The 15,148-nt window shown below is 34.7% G+C and overlaps 3 protein-coding genes across 3 annotated transcripts; 1 reads left to right on the top strand and 2 right to left on the bottom strand.

The window, feature by feature from the left end:
* Positions 1-122: 122 nt before the first annotated feature.
* On the bottom strand, positions 123-3,605 carry LOC106156517 (solute carrier family 68 member 1-like). The gene is made up of 4 exons (XM_013531795.2): positions 2,206-3,605; positions 1,766-1,920; positions 1,446-1,529; positions 123-594 (listed from the first exon to the last, which is right to left on the bottom strand). The coding sequence occupies exons 1-4, from the start codon at positions 3,070-3,072 to the stop codon at positions 303-305; spliced, it is 1,398 nt and encodes a 465-aa protein (XP_013387249.2). The 5' UTR covers positions 3,073-3,605; the 3' UTR covers positions 123-302.
* Positions 3,606-4,175: 570 nt separating this feature from the next.
* Positions 4,176-9,979, top strand: LOC106154233 (microtubule-associated protein 1 light chain 3 gamma). The gene is made up of 4 exons (XM_013528524.3): positions 4,176-4,357; positions 4,955-5,010; positions 5,523-5,629; positions 8,485-9,979. Exons 1-4 carry the CDS (start codon positions 4,300-4,302, stop codon positions 8,648-8,650), a joined length of 387 nt encoding a protein of 128 aa, XP_013383978.2. The 5' UTR covers positions 4,176-4,299; the 3' UTR covers positions 8,651-9,979.
* LOC106154232 (26S proteasome non-ATPase regulatory subunit 8) lies at positions 9,972-15,074 on the bottom strand. Its single transcript, XM_013528523.3, has 8 exons — positions 14,892-15,074; positions 14,410-14,482; positions 14,027-14,129; positions 13,635-13,728; positions 13,230-13,328; positions 11,010-11,083; positions 10,583-10,694; positions 9,972-10,412 (listed from the first exon to the last, which is right to left on the bottom strand). The coding sequence occupies exons 1-8, from the start codon at positions 14,997-14,999 to the stop codon at positions 10,278-10,280; spliced, it is 798 nt and encodes a 265-aa protein (XP_013383977.2). The 5' UTR covers positions 15,000-15,074; the 3' UTR covers positions 9,972-10,277.
* Between the last annotated feature and the right edge of the window lie 74 nt (positions 15,075-15,148).

The raw sequence follows: 15,148 nt of genomic DNA, 5'->3' as shown, positions 1-15,148 counted from the left end.
CTTGAAATAAAATGGAATTTTTGTGAGGTTGTCTCAACGTAAAGAATGAAGCCCAGTCAATGTGCTGATTTCGTTTTTATTTCAGGGGTAGGCCTGTATATGATAAGAAGGCGCAAAATATCAATACATATATATCCATCCTTTTTTTTATTATGAACAAAAATTAACGATGTAATGATTGATTTTTAAAAGGATATCCCCCCCTTTCTACGTAATGGATTTTGCGTGAAATTTCAAAAAGTTTCGAAAATCTCTGCATGCTGTGGGCTGGTTGGTTTTCCCCCATCTTCATCAACGTCCTTCTACTGTTCCGATACATTCGGTAGGGCAATGGCAGCGCGGTGTGTATTACGTAGTGTAAAACGGGACCATAAAACTATCTGCAACGTTGCCGTTACAACCGGTATCCAACATATTGTACTAAACATAGCCCCATACAAGTCCGTATACTTGTGCATTGATGCCATCTTGTCTAGTTTGAATTGTTCGTAACTATAGCTATTCAGATATCCAACTACCAGCATCGGTGCTATGGAGAAAGCTGGTTTGATGCCGACTGTAAGTGTTGCATAAATCATCGAAGAAAGAGGGCGTCTGGAACAAAGAATATATTCGATGACTAGTTTCCTCGCGTTCAACCATTTAGATAATAAAAACCGTTAAAAAATTATCAATGAAAAGTAAGCTAAAGTTTAAAATCCGCAAAATAACGCATATGATATAATGGTTTTTAGGAATAAAGAACTTATACTGGAGCGGATTTTTATAAAGTGAAAAGGTGGGACGACGCAGAGAAAGGCTAAGGCTGGCGAGAGATAACCTAAGAATCCATTCCGGACCTACCCACTTTCAAATTATATCTTTGATACGAACACTATGCACCGTATTGAACGGATGCGATAGTGCGGATGATGAATTCTATTTAAAAAAACCGAAACGGAAAGAAAGTAACATTACATGCCAATTTTTCTTCTCTGCGCATGCATTAGTAATAAAGATGATTACCAAAGACCGCAAAATTCGCTTCATACTCGCTGATAAAGAGGTGAAAAATTGCTTCGTTTCCAATGACAATGTGAAAGGTGTAGGGAACGATGTACGTTTAATCTCGGTCTATACACCCCTAAAACATCGCATTTTTAGTTCCTTCAATAACTTGTAATTAAACTGGTTTTTGAGCTCCAATTTTTAATCTGTCAGACTTCCAAGTTTAAATCCACCTCAAGCCATCATGAAACTCAGCGTCGTCTCGAATTTCCTTTTTTTTTTCGCACAAGTAGAGCGTTTTAAATAATATATTCTAAACGTGGCATATTCATATTATACTATGCTTTTCGATCACAAATGTTGAAGAACAGTCTCATGTCACATATCTAAAATAATTTTGTTCTTCATTTCAGCATTGTGTCCTTTTCATACGCAGTATTCTTATGCACACTACTTACTTTCTGTTGTTCGCTCTCATATCTGCATCTATGACATCAGACAGACAAACATTATACAGAGAATGGCTCCCAAATGTTGCGACACTGAAAAACAAACCAATCGATCTTTTTCAGCAAAACTTGTAGATATAAATATTGTTATAAAGCAGTAGTTTAAGTCCTCTTTCTCTTCTGCCCCCCCCCCCCCCCCCGGTCAATGACGAAAAAAAAAAGAATTATCAGATCCTTACAGTTTATTCCGTCCATGTAAATATACAAAAATATGATGAAAAAGAAATGTGTTTCAAGAAAATGTTTCAGGTTCGTTTTAAATTACTCACTTGTCGAAAAGGATAAATCCCAGCAATATCCACGGTTTCTGTTTCCCAATGTAAAACATGGTCAATGATGTAATGATTTGGAAGCAGAAAGTGTAACGTATTACGTAATATGTACCCAACTTCGCTATAAGTGGGGTCCCAAATATGACTAATACCTATGAAAAAGAAATGCAAAGTTAACTTTAAAAAAAATCGTCCTTTAAAAAATACAGTTCTAACAAGAAATAGAAATGAGCGGTAAAAAGAATCCCTAAAATGACATTGAAGCCGTTTCTAATCGGTTGTAGTTGCAGTGGATGTTAACATACGTATATACACGTAAGTATGCTTGATAATATTAAAACTATGGTCCAAAATCAATCTTATATACTAATAGTAAGAAAAAGAAATTGTTCAAATTCTTTATCAAATCAAAATATAAATTTGAGCTTAGAGCTTACCTGTGGAAGAGACGAAGCCATGCCATAGAAAATACTTCGAAAATGTAGTGGTAGAGCATCTTCTGGGACAAGGGCCTCTGTTAAAATCGCAGTAAAATTTGCGAGATAAATTCGGTGAAATTCTTGCAAAAAATTAACAAATATAAATACGACTAAATTCTTCTGGGTAACAAGCTGCCAGATGAGAGAACAAATGGAGTCCTCTCTTTCTGTGTTGGTATGTTCGGTTTCCTTCGGTGTCTTTAGGTCGTAATGAGTATGGCAGTTTCTACCAGTGTAGTACATACAGAAAAAACCCACCGCAGCCAAAGCAATATTGAATTTTTGGAATCTGACAAAATTGTGGAGGTCTTCTGAAATTATGCTGGCAGCAAAGACACTGGTGGAACCAAGTAGTGAAGCCAACTGCGAATATCTCACTAGCCGTAGGCGACCTTCATGGCTTTTGAACATCTCGGTGAACAGACAACAATGCGCCAAGTGAACAAAGGTATAAACAGCATCATAGAAACACAGCGACACAATTAGATGTACAGAGCATAAAACGGAACCCGGTTTGTAAACTTCCCAGGGAAACCAAGGTATCAAAAATGAAATTGCCAGAAACGGAGCACCTAACAGAATGAAGTGACGTCGTTTCCTCAGACAAGCACTTCGGACATTGTCCTGGCAGTAGCCAAACAATGGGTCATTGAAAGCGTTCCAAAACATAAAGACAATCTGCGCCATTCGGAACCATTTCTCTGAAATCCTGTACATATTCAAGAACACTTTGACGTAGTAAAACATAAATACCCTGTTGATCATCGTCGTCCCCAAGGTAAGGGAGGCGTAAGCAAGAGTTGAGGCATAGATGTTCGATTCCATTCTTTAAACCCCGAACAACTCCTCTTTCAGTCTTTTCCAACTCATGAATCAGCATATGCTCATCAAAGGTTCCAGTACGGTCGCCTTCACATTAATATTGCTAAAATGCCTACAGCTGCTTCCATATAGACCCTACAGGTACATGAAATATTTAATAAACCTATTCAGTTTTAATACCGACTGCGGGTTTCAAATATGTAAGGGAAGAAATTACATGGAGGAAGAAATAAAATATTCCATTAAAAGAATAGATGTTTTTCATTATTGTAGACAAATTTTCAGAAAATAAAATTTAAATATTTGTACGCTTCTGTATCCAATAATAAGAAATGAATAATACTTAACTTCTCATTCATATTGAAGTAAGCCTCTGGCGGTCTTAGAACAAGACTTCAGTTCTGATAATAAAATAAAGCCAACCTTAATTACCTCTACCCAAACTACTTCTCACCCACGAGTATCCAGGGTAAATCTGTTTCCTTCAAGGTTAATCCAGAAATTTAACTCTTAATAATACACTGTTTTGAAACATGCAAAGCGTAAAAATTCTAATTTAAAGATGGGACAAGAAAACGAAGGGGGAAGGGTCAGGACCCCCCTCTAAATCCGCTGCTGCAGGTTGATTTTTCACTCGATATTCACAGATACAGTTGTGTCTCTGGCTGATCAATGACACGATTAGCGCTGAACATAATTAATCTGCGGTCCTGATAGAGGGTACATCTAACCCTTATTTTGCTTGCAATGAAAGAGGAAGAAAAAACACTGAAACACGCTTTTTATCAAGACCTAAATCTGTTTTGTGTAAGTTGAACTAAATACTATGTAAATCATATTAGATACAAAATGTATTTCTGTAACAGCAATATATCACAGCGTTTTTCTGTCCTTTATTAAAATAAAATGACTTAACCTAAACGGTGCAATCGATTTAGATGCTACCCTTTTCCTCATATGAATTCGTTTTTGCCGGGCTTTGCTACACATATATTCTTCCTGTTTTGCGCACGACAGAGCTTGATCCGGTTGCACTAGCCTACACGGTTCTGACTGTTCTCAAATCTCATAGTCACGTGCATTGTCTATTTTTAACCTGCTATTCAACCAATCGTTGCTGCTATAGAGCAAATCCCCGGAGAAAAAGGTCACTTGGGTTGCAATCGTCATAGTGTCTCCGTATTTGACAGAAGTCTCCTGGGACGTGAGCCTTCTCAAGTTTTTTCAGGAATGAAGCCTGACAACATGGATGCAGTGGGGAAGACATTTAAGCAGAGGAAAAGTTTCGGTAAATACTTTGTAGGGCTAATGTTGTTTTAAAGTTCTTTGTACGAAGTTGTGTAAAAAAGTAATGTGTTCCGTATGCTGATGCACCTGTCCTGAACAGCTGATCGCGGAGTTTGTTCCAAATCGAATGGCCCAGTGTCCCGTAGTTCTTACTTCGCTTCTAAGTAGGTGGAATATAACGAAGAAATGAAATATAACGAACAACATATTTATTTATGATATTTACTTGAACCATAAAGTATTATATTTGACTGTTCGAGAGTGTTCAGCTGTCCGAACTGATACAAGTACCCCCATCGCGTGTTTTAATCCAGGTTTTCTGTCTCAGGCCAGTAATTTTACGATTTGTAGAGATACAGGAAAAAGAGATGTAGACTTAAAGAAGCATCTACATTTAGAATAATGAACTTTTCTCTCTGATATGGTTTAATAATGTTATACGATCCCAAGCAAACTTTACATGGTTGTACTAGTGTATATATATATGTACAGTAGTATGCATTTTCACAGAAATTTTGATCAGTGAATAAACTTAATAAGTTTGTTTTTGTGATCTGCTCCCCATAAAGGCATATAATGATTTATGCACTTATTACAGCAACACGGAAAGAAGAGGTAGCAGGTATAAGAGCCAAGTTTCCTTCAAAAGTCCCAGTAAGTAGCAATTAAGACTTCAAATTCTGAATCAGTAGTTTATTTAGCTCAGAAATCCTCATTCTGATGTTGATCAGTTCATGATAACATGGGATAAAATCAAATCAGTGGGAGCTTTTTTGCCGTGTTGTCCATATATCAGATAATATAACCACAAGGGATTGAGGATTTTACCAAATTTCTTGGGGCTGGAGAATAAAAAATAGAATAAGTAGACAGTATTTTTGCTCGGAAAAAATGGAAAAAATATATAGGGGTTTGGTGGGATTGAAGAATTGCCCAATTTCTTCATTTGGACATCGGAATTTATTATAATTCATTTCTTAAATGAAATAATTAAGTTTTCCAATCTGAGATTATTAGGACTGGGACTTTCCATCAAGATCTTAAAATAAAAAAGTAAATGTTAAATCATTCTGTTGATTGCAGTTGAATATAACTAATAAAGATTCAAATAGCTAGTAATGTAACCAATAACTATTACTTTTTCAAATTGTCTTACTTTATTTCAGGTAATAGTAGAGAGATACCACAAGGAACGTTCTTTGCCTATTTTAGACAAGACCAAATTTTTGGTTCCACAAGAACTTACAATGTCACAATTTGTCACAATCATCAGGTAATTAATGTAATTTTTTAATGTATAATCCTCAGACTGGTTTATCTGTTAAATTGTGTAGCATATGAATATATATTATGATATTAGAAACTGAAGCTGTCAGGGTTTTCAGCTCTTTCATTGATTGATGTATTAAACATTTCTTGGGTTTCTATAATTGTTAAAAACATGATTAAAAAATACAATATAGGTGATCAAGCATTTTCCAAAAAAAAAAAATCCTTTTGGTAACATTGAACCATGTAATAGGGCTTCCTCTTTATTGAAAGGACAAAGGCAACATGGTTCAAAGTCCAAATAGTATATAGGAATAAAAAGGTACTTGTTACATGGTAGCACTAGGTGCCAGTTTAAATCAACAATATTGCAGGAGTGGTAGAGGAAAAAAAGCAACTCTTTGTACTTGACTCAATTGACGCATGTTGTGTAACACATTACAGGGACCCCAGAGACTCCGATTTTTTATGCCAGACAGTATTTTGAAGTTGACAGCCTAAAGTGCGTTATGTTATGTTGTGCACAATGTACTAGACCTTGACCCAAATACAAATGGGTATTTGTAGTGACTTTGTTGGGAGTCACAATATCCATGCACCCATCCTTATGTTGATGTACTAGAGTATGGAAAAGTCTGTGGCCTTGTTCCGAATCTATTATGTCTCTGGGGGCAATTAAGGTGACTCATCTAGGGTTCCTGTGTCCTCACTTAACCCCAAAAAGCAGACAATGTACATAGAACTTGACAAAGGAACCAGTCCCTGTGTGATTCCAGAATGAAGTGATCTATCAGACTTTACCTTTAAGGTGGTTGCCTTGTCTGATATGGGTTAATTTTGAGTAAGGACACATCATGGGTGTTTTGTTTGGCAGATCCAGGGGATAAGAGGAGGCATGTGCCAATTCCCCCCTTTGCTACGAGGGTGCCCTTGGTCTTTAGCTTAAAAAAGAAAGAAAAAGCAGACAATAACCAAGCAAACTTTTCAACTTGTGCGCTTCATGTTACAGTAAAATTGTTCTTGTCTACCATAATGAAGTGAGACAATTACTTTTATCCTTGTACCCTCCCCCCCCCGCCACACACACACACACACACACACACACAATCACACACACACACACGCCGTAGCTAAATGCTTTTCATATGCCAATGATTTTATAAAAAAATTAAATGTGTGTTTTAAATTGATAAAATACACATCCAGGTTTGATGGAGAACATTTCGGGGGCAATTGGAGAAATCCCTGATCTATATTGTACACTTCATTGGTTCCATTTTTTTAGCAGTTATGATTATCGATCAATTACCCTACAGAAGTTGTTGGCAAGAACTAAAACTTATGCTGTTGTATTTTTTAAACAGAATTATTAATTCTTTTCAAATTTAGCAAGTATTTATTATAACCTTTGTTCTTTTTTATGTCTGTCTCCCCTCTCCCCACCACCACCACCACCAAAAAAGGTCATAAATATGCTTACGTCATACTGATAATATTGATAAAACCTTTAAACCTACAGGTCAAGGCCCTAACTGTAATCCCTATCTGTAGTGTTAAAACACAATGTTCTCTCATCAGCAGACTTTGTTCGTGAACATGGACAGTTCTGACATGTGAATTATATTAAACACTGTTTATGTATGCTTTGTTAAACCCACTGAGTACACAGAAATTGATGGGTATATATATCCTTTTGTGTGTGATGGGCAGTATGAACTGAATTGTCCACGGACATGGTGTATCTCAATTGGTCCTATCTTCTTTCTTCACGTTTTCTTCAACACGTGTCTTAGAGGGACGTGATGTCCTTGTATACTTAAAATAAGTACAACTTGGACATTTCATGTAAACAATCCGAGGAGCACTTATGTGCTCAGGTAGTAAACTTGTTTTGTAGTTTACTTGCGTACATCTGTTTACTGTACTTAAATAAGTGTGTTTATGACTATGGCTGTTGACTAAAATAGAATTTAGTGTTAGTAACCAAAATTTTTTTTAAGGCTCAGTCAGTTTTCAGGGTACTGTTTTAGTGTCAGAATAGAAAAATATTAACCATATATCTACACACACCACAAAACAATTTGTGTCTTTTCTCACTAAATTAGTCATAAAGCCACCTATGCCAGCTTATTTGTAGATTGACTTTAATTCTGAGGAGATTGCCTGTCCCAAATATCAATTTCCGTTGAATGCCAGTATTGTGTTAATGTGTAGATAAGAAAGGTTTTCATTTAGAAATGGTTTCAAAAACAACTTTGTGTGCTATGCTGATCATGACCTTTGCACTGGTGAAACTTTTCCCTTTCACTAAGGGTGGATGAAAAATATCTAGCTTATATGAAAGCATATTTCAACTTGTCACTTTTTGTCCCTTTTTCTAAAAATTTATTCAACTTGGCATTGCACATGTTTATTGGTGCATGTGTACTTTATAGAGTACGTAGATCAAGGTAAAAGCAGTTATGTGCAACCTGCCTAGAATCAGCCCACTTTTCTTGTTAATCAGTAACTTTTCAAAGATAAGGACAGATGTACTCTTAAATACCTTGACAAATATAAGTGGATGATTTGCTTATCGTTCAAATGGACCATGTTCTGCCAGGATATATTAAAACTTCAATTTTGCCAGGACAAGACCTCACAAGAAATTTCAAAATTTCATAACTGCTTAGTTTGTTACCTCCCAAGAACACAACAACAGATTTCTCAAGGACTACATTAAAATGCAAACAGTTCTTGGTTTTAAATGTTTTTATGGGCACGATATTATTAATTTTTAGATTAGTTAACTCACATATGCACTGTTTTAGCATTTGTCCATAACGAAAATGTTAATTTTGTTTTTTGGTTTCCTTTCAGGAACAGGCTTTCCCTCACTCCAAACCAAGCATTTTATCTCATAGTAAACAACAAAAGCATTGCCAGTATGTCTACAACGTTAGCAGAGGTTTACAGGGACGACAAAGATGAAGATGGATTTTTGTACATGACATATGCATCACAAGAAATGTTTGGGAGTTGCTGAGCCATGATTGTGTTATTTTAGTCAAACATATTGACAGATTTGACAGTAAGAATATTATGACTGACAATCTGTTGTAAGTGTGTAGCAGTGTTCAGTGGCATGCTCTATAAGGCCTTGCTTATTTTATTTTGAGATTCTGATGCTACATTGCCTAAAATAAGAGATGGCCTTGCCTGTACAAATTTTCCCTGTGATTTGTATATTTATCGTCTGATGATGAAAGGGACCAGTCTGATGAATGATCTGAGTTTACATATGTAACAGTAATTATGCTTTGTACAGTGACTTTTTCTTAGAGTAATCCTATAAGTATGTTAAACACAAATATTCTTCTTGGGTCATTTTTTAGATTGATTGGAAGTAGTTCCCAGTGTGCTATGAGGAGTCACAATTACTCAAAGTTCTGCAATGATAATGTCCCCATATTGAGCCCAATGAGTAGCTCACTGTATACCATATCATAGACCACAGCAGTATTAGTATTAGTTACAAAAACCCTTGGAAGGGAAAAATTAAATGTCTGTTGTAATTGGGAAGTTATCTTCACCAGGTATGAAATCAAAAAATGCTTGTGATAAATATTAACACATTTGTGCCTTGGAATGAAATTGAATTATGGTTCTAGCGTTGTCCAGGAAATGAACTACTTGTTGATAAATGCACCGTACAGCTGCCCCTTTTTGACTGCTGTAAACTTTTGTACACAAAGGCTCATGTTATAATTAATGCTGTGGAAGATGGGTGCTAAAATTAAGAAGCGAGTATATCTGGATTCCAGGTTGAACTTGATGTGAGCTATTATTTAGCTGTGTGAAGAATTGGTCTACCTAAATGTAATGTAAGATATAAGAAAAAAAAATTAGATTTTGATTGTAGTTGGAAGTTTTGTAACATAATTTGGAAATGACTGCATATTTAGAAGTCATGCCAGTTTTCTGATCCATATAAATAACTTTACAGTGACATTGCACACTGCTGCTCATTTTAAAACAAGCTACTAGTGCTGGACTGTAGCTGAAGTTGAAGAACAAATTTGTCGAACAAACAGAATATCAAAGTGGCTTTTATCATTAAACTTTGTCATATACATGACACTTACTGCTGCTTTTATAATGAAAACCTTTTCAGAAAATTTTTTTTTCTAATTGAATTAAACAGCATCATTTGATTCCAGGCAGAAAAAAAAGTGCAATACTAGCTTCCACATTCTATAAATCATCCTTTCTTGAATCTTATTTAAATTTATTATTTCCTTTATCCAAATATTTTGCTTTTCATTGTATTAAATAGTTATCATTATCCAGAAATAAATAAAACTCTATTCTTGTACATCGTTTTTAAATTTATTTTTGAAAATGTTATGCAGTATGTACGACAAAGAATACAGCTCTGAAAAATTTGAATGGTCTCTGGGTGTCCCTTTTCACATGCCATCTTTGAACTTAATTAAAGCTTTTTGTGATGTTTTGACAGGGTTCTAGTTTAAATCTTGTATAAAATATGTGAAGACGCCTCTTCAATAACTGAGATGTACTGTCAATGATTGAATTGATGTGAAATTAAGCTTCTTTATCAGCACAGTTCACAGAGTACTAGCCTGATGAATTGGATCTTCTATGTGCAATGTCTAAACAATCATTTCTAATTCTCTGGCATATTCAATAGTCTGTTGTACTAGATTTAGAGCAGGTATGTCTTCATCTCCTTTCTTTTCTTCTTTTTGGAAATAAAAGTAGTTCTCTGAACCAACCACCCAACCTCTCTGAAAAAGAGAAGTTAAAACAATTAGTATCACACTTTTCAGTATTAGAAGAGAATATTGAAAGTCCAAGTAACTTCACCGAATCTTCTATACAACTTTTAATATAATGTCAAGTATCTCTAAACTTTCAAATGTGAAATGAGAAGTGAATTGGAAACAAGTTTTCTTACCTCTGAAGCATACTGCTTCATAGGTCTCTGGAAATCGAAAAACAGCATTCTGGCTGCCTCACTAAATGCTATCTTGTCATAAGCTTTCTCCATACAGCTGGCTATTTCACCCCTAATAATATATCATGAAATATGTACAATTATATTTTGCATAACCATGTCAACTTCTTTCTGACACGACAGTTATTCTTTCACTTGAGTTGGCAAGAATTTGGTACATCTCACTCCATAGCATTGTGTGAGATACTAGTGTTCTTTAAAGTTAACAAACAAAATGCCCAACACTGTTGCACATTGCTTTCTTATGTCCTCTTTTGCATTTTGTCTAACTTAAGTAAAATTTTTTGAAATGTTAAGAGACATTCTATGTGTCAAGCTTATGGGCTGGTCAAATCGAAAGTAAGGGAAAGTTCATAAGTATGATTACCTGATAGTGTTCAATAAGATGTCCATGAAATAATTGTAACTCTCTGCTGGAACATTCCCCTTTGCAAGAAAAATCTGGAAAATAAACATTCACTAGTGAAAATATACAATATACAACAGACAGCAGATACTTTAAAAACAAATGCTAGCTTACATTTAAAAATTCAGTTTAAACAAGGCAGCAAAGCTGTCAAATGTACAGACAAAGAACAGAAAATAAAGATGCAAATAAGTGAAAAATTAAATTTTCACAAAAAACTGTTAAATTGCTAGAAAAATTTACCAAACAGACTGCGTTGCCTATTGAAGCTGTATGTTAGACCCATGTTTCTTTCCTGTAAGTTTGAGAACAGTAAGTGACATGATTTCCCTTAAATGGTCATCATAGGAGCAGTGCCCAAAATAGGGGTTTCTTCAAATTTTGATGCAACATTACATAATGTTTAACAGCATAATGACAATCAAATGTTATTAATAAAATATTAGTAACATGGACATTCAGAAAATGTGACAAGCAAAAGTCTTCAAGATCATGGAACTTTAAAGTCACACCTTGAAAATGCCAATATGTGAAGAATTAAATTTTCACAAAAAACTGTTTAACTGCCAAAATAAAAAAAAAAAAAAAACCAAACAGACTGCATTGCCTACTGAAGCTGTATTTTAGTCCCATGTTTCTATCCTGTAAGTTTGAGAACAGTAAGTGCCATGATTTTCCTTAAATGGTCATCATGGAAGCAGTGCCCAAAATGGGGGTTTCTTCAAATTTTGATGCAATATTACATAATGTTTAACAGCTTAATGACCATCAATTTTTAATTATAAAATATTTGTATCACAGATATTCAGAAAATGTGACTAGCAAAGGTCTTCAGGCCCATGGAACTTCAAAGTCACGCCTTGATAATGCCAAAATGTAAACAAGACAGCACTGTTCTGAAATGGGTTTATTTCCATTTTTAACACTTTTTTAACATAAAACAAAATAAACATTTTACTGCCATTTTTATATGTCCAACTAAGAAAATTGATGAGATGGGAAAAGTATCAATAGAACAGTGTTAAATGTCCAATTTCCTCCATTCTGAGATTCTGAACATAGTGGATGATTGAATATGACAAACTGCAATGATATGAGTTTATTTCCATTTTTGACACTTTATTACACAATACATGATAACAAGTTTACCATGTTTTTTACATAATCAACTAACAATGTTGTAAAGATGCAGGAAATATCAAACAAACACTTTTAGGCATCTTATTAGTTAAATAATGAGACTGTTAACATGCCTAATAATTGAATCTGAGGAAATGTGAAAAAACAGTATAACTTCTTAAGTAATGGCCCGATTATGCTTATTTTCGAACTCAACCTGCGTTTTAGTAAGATTGACCACTCCTGTGAGTATAATTACAATTGGCCAATCCGTTTTTCTTATATTGTGTTATCAGTGTTGCATTTATATTGAAAATAGTGAAAAAACAGCATAAATTCCCTAAAAGTGACCCGATCATGCTGATTTTCGAACTTGACCTGCGTATTATGAATATTCATCAGTTCTGTAAGTTTCAAGTCAAAAGGTAAAATTGTTTTCCACTTATCGTGTTATCGGTGCTGCATACATGCTGAAAAAAGTGAAAAAACAGCATAAATTCCCTAAAAGTGACCCGATCATGCTCATTTTCGAACTTGACCTGCGTATTATGAATATTCATCAGTTCTGTAAGTTTCAAGTCAAAAGGTAAAATGGTTTTCCACTTATCGTGTTATCGGTGCTGCATATATGCTGAAAAAAGTGAAAAAACAGCATAAATTCCCTAAAAGTGACCCGATCATGCTGATTTTCGAACTTGACCTACGTATTATGAATATTCATCAGTTATGCAAGTTTCAAGTCAAAAGGTAAAATGGTTTTCCACTTATCGTGTTATCGGTAAAAGTGCACGGCGACGGTGACGACGGCGACGACGGCGACGACAGACGCAGATGATGGCTATATGTACAGACACATCTGTGTCTGTACATAAAAAAAGTCACTTATTTCCTCTGTAGTTTGCCTTTCCAATGTGTACAATTTAGTTAAAAACAATTGGTCAATGGTGACAGTGTGTTGGTGCAAACAAATTGGGATTTTTTCCTCTAGCTAATTTTAACATGATGATCCCCTTATTCAACAATAATTAGGAAAGGGGATGAAGGAACTAACATCTCACTAACCTTGTTATAACTTCCCTCCATTAAATACTGTTCCATTGAAATGGGATGCTTGATGTATATATTTGTTTGTAGATCTTTCACAGGCAGTAACTCCAACTCCTGCATAATATGAAACAGATATAGTAATTACATAGTGCTTTAAATCTTTTCTATTGTATATAAATGTTCTTTTTTTTTCATCACAAAGAGTTATACAATAGATTGGCATAAATTATTATGTAATATATCAGAAAACCATCAGTCAGTTTCCAACAAAAAAATGTGACGAAAAAAAATTTTTGATTTACAAAATTGCTTTTAATCTCCTACATTCTCAATGGTTAATGTTGTGATGATAATTCTTTATAATTCTTAATCCATATATATATATATATATATATATATATATATATATAAAATACTTACTGTGTGGAATTCTGCGAGTCTGTTTTGTGACAGCAAACAAAGGAGATTCAGGCCCAAGAGCTGGTACTTGTATGCGGAGTCGGGGAGATCATTTCTACATATATTAAAAATATATATATATATTAATTCTCACTTTCTTCATAAATAATATCACATCATTTTACAGGTTCAAAAAATGCAAACCAATGTTAACAATTTAATTCAAATGAAGTTTGGTGTAGAAGAGTTTTATTAGCTTTGTTATTGTAAAGAATCTTGTAAAGAACCTTCACAAGTCTAAATGAAGTTTGGATATTCAATACTTGTAATAAACAAATTACAATGCTATGAGACTTTTCTCTACAACCAAGGACTTCCTCTTAAACTAAGACTAATGAATTTCTTCCACTTACTTGTAATCTAAGTAGTAGCACTTCAGCTGGGCCATGTATCTTTCAAATGTTGGAATATCGCGTTTTGCTATTGCCCATTGAGCTCCAATTTCAAGAATGTCTCCTACAAATCAAAACATGTCGTCACAAATTTAAAAATGCAGGATTGCCTGTTAAACCACATTTTAAAGAAAATGTCTGTGGGCGAGGTTTACCCAAGGATTGGGGTACAAAAAGTCCCAATATTAATACGTAATTTGGTCACTGATTTACAGGGAATCTGGCAAGGAATCCAATCCAAGCAAGTCCCAAAAAAATGCCACGAGAAAGAGGGTTTTTCAATTAAAAGATATTATGTTATGAAGTGCTTTACAAAAATTGTGTATTGTCAATCACCCACTTACTTGCAACAAGGAGCTCCTGTTTTGTTGCTGCTGTATCTTGTGTAGGCAAGAACATAAGCCCCGTCAATGCAACCTAAAATTAATATGAAAAATCTTATTTCCCACTGCTGAGCTGCCAAGTTTACTTTCAGCAGTTGGATTGTGATGGGCTCTATAGTTCGTGCTAACCAACGACGGTGCCAGTTTGAATAAGACCTAGAGCATAGACTAGAGAAATCAGTAAATTATTATCCGCAGATAAACCTAGGTGAGATGAAATTGAATCATCAAAAGGTTAATGCGTAACCAAGAACTATGAAATGATGTCCAGTTCTCCAGGGTATCAATGAACGGTGATACCTAAATAATGTTATTATGATTCAGCAAATATCAACATCATTTCCCTCGTCACCAAAGAACAAAAGATACTTGACGGTTTTCATAGACAAAACTCCAACATTAACATTTGTCATTCGGCAACTTATTTTCCAAGTATCACTCACCTTTAATTTACCAAGAAGAGCGCCACATTTGTCTAAATCCGATGGCTTTTTGTTCCATTCTTGGGTTAACTGTTGATAAGTCGACACAACTTCTTTCAGAGCTGCCATCTTTGTTATAACAGAAGAAAGAGTGGTCTCTCATACATTGCGATCGTATTGCTTTCCATTACTAAACGATTTACTCGTCATAAAATTTTCATTTCAAAATAATGTTCAAATTTAATAGTATTATATATTGATATTGCCTATATGTTTAT

The sequence above is a fragment of the Lingula anatina genome, chromosome 2 (assembly GCF_051362555.1).
Source record: "Lingula anatina isolate TDL-2025a chromosome 2, LinAna3.0, whole genome shotgun sequence".
Classification (NCBI taxonomy): Eukaryota; Metazoa; Brachiopoda; class Lingulata; order Lingulida; family Lingulidae; genus Lingula; species Lingula anatina.
The sequence above is the reverse complement of the archived record's forward strand: the minus strand, read 5'-3'. Positions and strand labels throughout refer to the sequence as shown.